This window comes from Triticum aestivum, chromosome 5B (genome assembly GCF_018294505.1).
Source record: "Triticum aestivum cultivar Chinese Spring chromosome 5B, IWGSC CS RefSeq v2.1, whole genome shotgun sequence".
NCBI lineage: Eukaryota > Viridiplantae > Streptophyta > Magnoliopsida > Poales > Poaceae > Triticum > Triticum aestivum.
Window position 1 is genome coordinate 334,378,816 of NC_057807.1, and position 4,686 is coordinate 334,383,501.

The 4,686-nt window shown below is 46.8% G+C and overlaps 1 protein-coding gene across 1 annotated transcript; it reads right to left on the reverse strand.

Moving 5' to 3' along the window:
* Positions 1–3,006: 3,006 nt before the first annotated feature.
* On the reverse strand, positions 3,007–3,784 carry LOC100873095 (pathogenesis-related protein PRB1-2). Its single transcript, XM_044532571.1, has one exon. It carries the CDS (start codon positions 3,687–3,689, stop codon positions 3,195–3,197), a length of 495 nt encoding a protein of 164 aa, XP_044388506.1. The 5' UTR covers positions 3,690–3,784; the 3' UTR covers positions 3,007–3,194.
* Positions 3,785–4,686: the final 902 nt, after the last annotated feature.

Sequence of the window (4,686 nt, forward strand, 5' to 3'; positions counted from 1 at the left end):
GGGAGGATGGCTCTAATGAAGGGGTGGTGGAGGGGCAAAGAAGAGGGGGAGGGAGGGCTCTAATGGAGGGGTGGTGGTGGGGGAGGATTGAAAGGAACAAGCAAGGTGCAAGGAAAGGGGGAGAAAGGAAGGGGGAAGAAGAGAGGGGCGGAAGAAGGGGAAAGGTGGTAGGTGGCTGGCGGGCATAGCAGTAGCGCGGGTCACCCAGACGCGCTACTGCTATGGCAGCTTGCAAAATAGCTACGGCTAGGGGTGTACTATTTATAGCACGGGTCAGAAACACACGCTACTGGTAAAATGTTATACATAGAAAAATTAGCAGTAGCACGCTTAGACAAACAGGCGCTATAGATCCTAAACTAGCAGTAGCGCAGGTTGGAGGACAGGCGCTGCTGCTATGTTTTGACCAGGGGGTGTGGTGTGTTACACTTAGTAGTAGCATGGGCCTAGGTAACAAGCGCTGCTGCTAAATGATACCAATATCGCTGTTTGTAGCCAGCGCTACTACTAACTATTAGTAGCGTTGGGTTGCAAACAAACGCTACTGGTAAATTTCTATCTACAGGCATTTTCCTAGTAGTGGGAAGAGGAAGAGAAGTGTGTGGAATAGGCGCGTGGCGAGCGCCGCAATTTAAAGGCGCGCCGGAAGCGGTGCGCCAAAAATAGCGCGCGAGCTGCCGCCTTTTCACCCGTGCGCGCAAACGGTTCCCGCGCGCGCGAGTTTCCCGCCACCACTGGAGCGCGCCGAAACGTCCCCCGCGCGCAAAAAACTCAGTTTACCGCGCGTGCGCGCCTTTTTGAGCGGCTGTTGGAGATGCTCTTAGACTGGTCATAGTGGGGAGTAATTTATACTAGTGTCATGCATATGACACTAGTCTAAGTTACTATCTTAATGAGGAGTAGTAGTGTTATAGATGTCTTTATTTATTAGCTTGTAGACTCATCCTTTCTCGGAAAATGCTATGTTACAGTGACTCTAAACACTTCTCTCCTCATTAACTACATGCCATATAAGCAAAAAAAATTGAAATGCGCTATGTTACTACCTAAGTTACTCCCACTATGACTAGCCTTACTGGTTTAACGTAAACACCCAGGTGGAGGATTAGGATTGGAGATTAGGGGAGGAAGGGGCCCACCCCCATGAAACTCAGGGGAAGGGTTAGTTAGGAAATTTACATAAGAGTTTTCGTAGGCTACGAATAGTTGCATGCAAAAACAGAGTAATCATAATATGATTTTTATTTTTTTATCTTTTGTTGATTGCATCAACTTAATAATCGCACCCTTAGTTTCAAGGACTAAAACGATCCCGTCTTTGTCTCATTCTTGTCGATGTTCGTGAGACGACTTTTTTAAAGGTGAGCAAGCCTCAATATTATGTGATTCATCTCCTTGAATCGAAGTGTATTGACATTGAGCCGGGCGCCATCTCATGTGCTCTCGCTTCGCTGTGATATCTGCTTGTGCCTCCTTGTAGTGGAGCTAAATGACACCATTCCCTCGAGCGCCAGCAGCTGCCTAGCAGCGACCTACTCGAATATTTCATCTGGGCGGATGGCTGACTGTAAGCGCCATATCGCTCATCTTATGCCTCCTTAACAGTGAGGCGGCATGGGGCAAGTGATGGCCAATATGAGCTGAGTCGGCGAGGCCTCTCCTACCCATATGGGATCTGCTTGTAACCGTGCTTAGCGTCCCAATCCCAAACAACAGGATGTGTTTTGGCATAAGAATCATCTCACTCATTGAGGAGGGCGGAATCCTCCTATGTGGCCTCCTCCGCTTCGCGGCGATCCCACACCTTCTCATCAACGATATCGACGGTTTCCTCTGTCGCTTCTCTCCTCCTCTTACAAGGAATCTAAGTCCAGTCATGAGATGGCATAAATGAAGATAATTTGGCGATAGTATCCGACCTCCTTCGCACCTCCTTCTTTGGAATTAGGACGGTATTTGCCGAGTTGAGCCAATGGAAGCTTGATGTTTGGAGCCTACTGAACTGGTGGATCACTCTCATATCGTTGTCGCTAATTATGTGCCAACATTTCTTAAAGAAGCTCTCGGTGAGGCCATCCGGTCCCGGCGCCTTGTCCTCAGGCATTGTCGTCAATGGTGGCCTTGACCTCCTCCTTGGTGATGTTGTCATCAATGCCATTGAAGTCGACCACTTTGAAATTAAGATTCTTCTGGTTAATGTCCATCGGCCTAGGTGGACCTGTCCCAAGGCACTCTCAAAGTGATCGTGAACGATTTCCTCGTTGATCTTGTGTATCCACATGTTGTTTCTCCTTGAGCCGGTGGATGTGATTCTTTCTGCGTCTTGCATTGATAGGCACATAGTGAACTTCAAGATTTTATTATGAGCAATTTTACATTACTTGGTAATCCTCAAAGATGGGCAAAATTACCAATGAAATCTAAGCATTCATCTAGGAGGGCAATTTAGTCCTTGTATATTTGTATTGCGGTATCTTTGCCTTATCCCTAATCAATAGCCCTTCACCAAACGACAAGTTCATGATCGATCGAGTTCAAAGGAGAATCCCCGCTCGATTAGAGGTTAGGTTTCAAGATTTTATAAAACATGAGATTGGATTTCCCTTGTTGGGGGTAGAGAATTAAAACATTCTTTTGATCACTAGACTTAAATGAAAATAAATATATATTTTTACCCAAGCACATTATAATTTTTTAATATTTCATTTTAAAATATGAAGGTAACCTTTTTATTTACCCTTAAACATATGGTACTCTGCTTGGATTTTTCAGGTGATATATACTCCTATTTACTCCCTCCGTCCGGAAATACTTGTCGGAGAAATGCATAAAAATGGATGTATCTAGAACTAAAATACGTCTAGATACATCCATTCCTTCAATAAGTATTTCCGGACGGAGGGAGTAGTTGTGTTGTAGTCTTGTAGAGTACCAGTGAATAACTCAATATCAGCTAGAGATTAAACTAACTGTAATGAAACTATGAAAGGTTCATATATGTTTCAAGGTACCGTAAAAATGCACATTATTTATTATAGTCCATGATGGACAATACATGCTTGTTACGGCATTCCTTTTATTATAGCCCCTCTAGCTAGTTACAGTAGATAGGAACGTGCATGAATCCTTGCATGGGTGCTGCCATGCAAGGAACGAGGGACTACTGGACTATATGTACTGCGAAGCAATCGCAGTTAGTATGGTTTCTGTCCAACAACATTCCCGGCGGGCTCGTAGTTGCAGGTGATGAAGACGCCGCGGTTGTTGTTGCAGACGACGCGAGCGCAGCCGATGCTGGTCGACGCGCGCCACACCACCTGCGTGTAGTGCCCGCACACCTTCCCCGACGCGCAGGTGTTGGACCCGTAGTTGTAGTCCTTCTTCTCGTCCACCCACAGCTTCACCGCGTCCGCCGCCTTCCAGTCCGCGCCGGCCGGCCCCCAGAAGATGTTCTCCCCGTAGGGCCCGCCCGAGTGCTGGAGCTTGCAGTCGTTGATCCTCTGGTTGGCGTAGCTCTGGGCGAACCCCTGCAGCTTCGTGCTCCAGCTCACCGCGCTCACGCCGACGGCGGCGCGGGCGGCGTTGTGAGGTGAGAGGTAGTCCTGAGGCGAGTTCTGGGCTTGGGAAAGGTTAACCATGGCGGCCGCCATGGCTAGGGCGAGCAAAATGGCCAGCTTGGGCGTCTCCATTACTTCCTGGTTCGGTGTCTAAAAGGTTTCTACTATGTGCCTGCACTATAGCTAGCTGCGTATGTGTAGGCCGTAGCTAGCTAGCTTTGCCTTGCTTTTGTACGTATAGCTTGGGTATAGAGGGGGTTTTATAGTGGATTTGTACGAGAAATTTCTGCAGTTTGCGTGGAAAGTCTACCACCATGGCAAGGAATTTTCTAACACTGGCAAAGAATTCCACGAACAAGACATGCATGAGGCAACTCGGTCGAGTCAGCCATTTGGATCTTGTTACGAACGGTGATAGCCAGCCCATCCAACTCATGGTTAATCTACGCTCCTATCCACAAGGAGAAGCGACGAGGCCGTGGGTGGCTCACGTATGTAACGTACGGATGGTTCCAGGAGGAGCATGCATACTTGGACTATTCCATTGTTTGCCCTCAAAGTTGATAGACCACGAACGCTGGAGATCGTGTACTGCCGCAACTGCAAGAACGTACGCATTACTGGATTCTTCTACGTGGACGTCACTTTCTGTAGGAAAATGGGACGCGAGCGTGAAATATAACAGCGCCCCTCTCCCCCTCTCTCTCAACCTTACTAACACTTGTAAAAAATTACGCAGAAGCAACTGTGCCTGAGTCATGTGCAGGGACAAAATTCAGGCATAGTGGAGGCGAAGAGATTTTTATTTTTTTAGACCTTGTGACCGACCGGTTAAATAAACATTTACAAATACAAGGGCAAAGAAAACAAATCAACCAATACCAGCTCTAGGAAACATCATCAAAATAAAATTACAAGTTCCCTTCTATCCAAAGACAGATCTACTCTGTCTTCTTCTGTTTAACTCTGATTTGACAGGCCCAAAGTCCTTCTTTAAGGTAATACTTCCAACCCTCAATATGTACTACATCAGCTTTAAAGATCTTATTATTTCTGACACACCAAATACCCCAGCATCCCATAAGCATAATATCTAGAGCGAAGTCTTTAGGTAGAAGTGAGGTGGCAA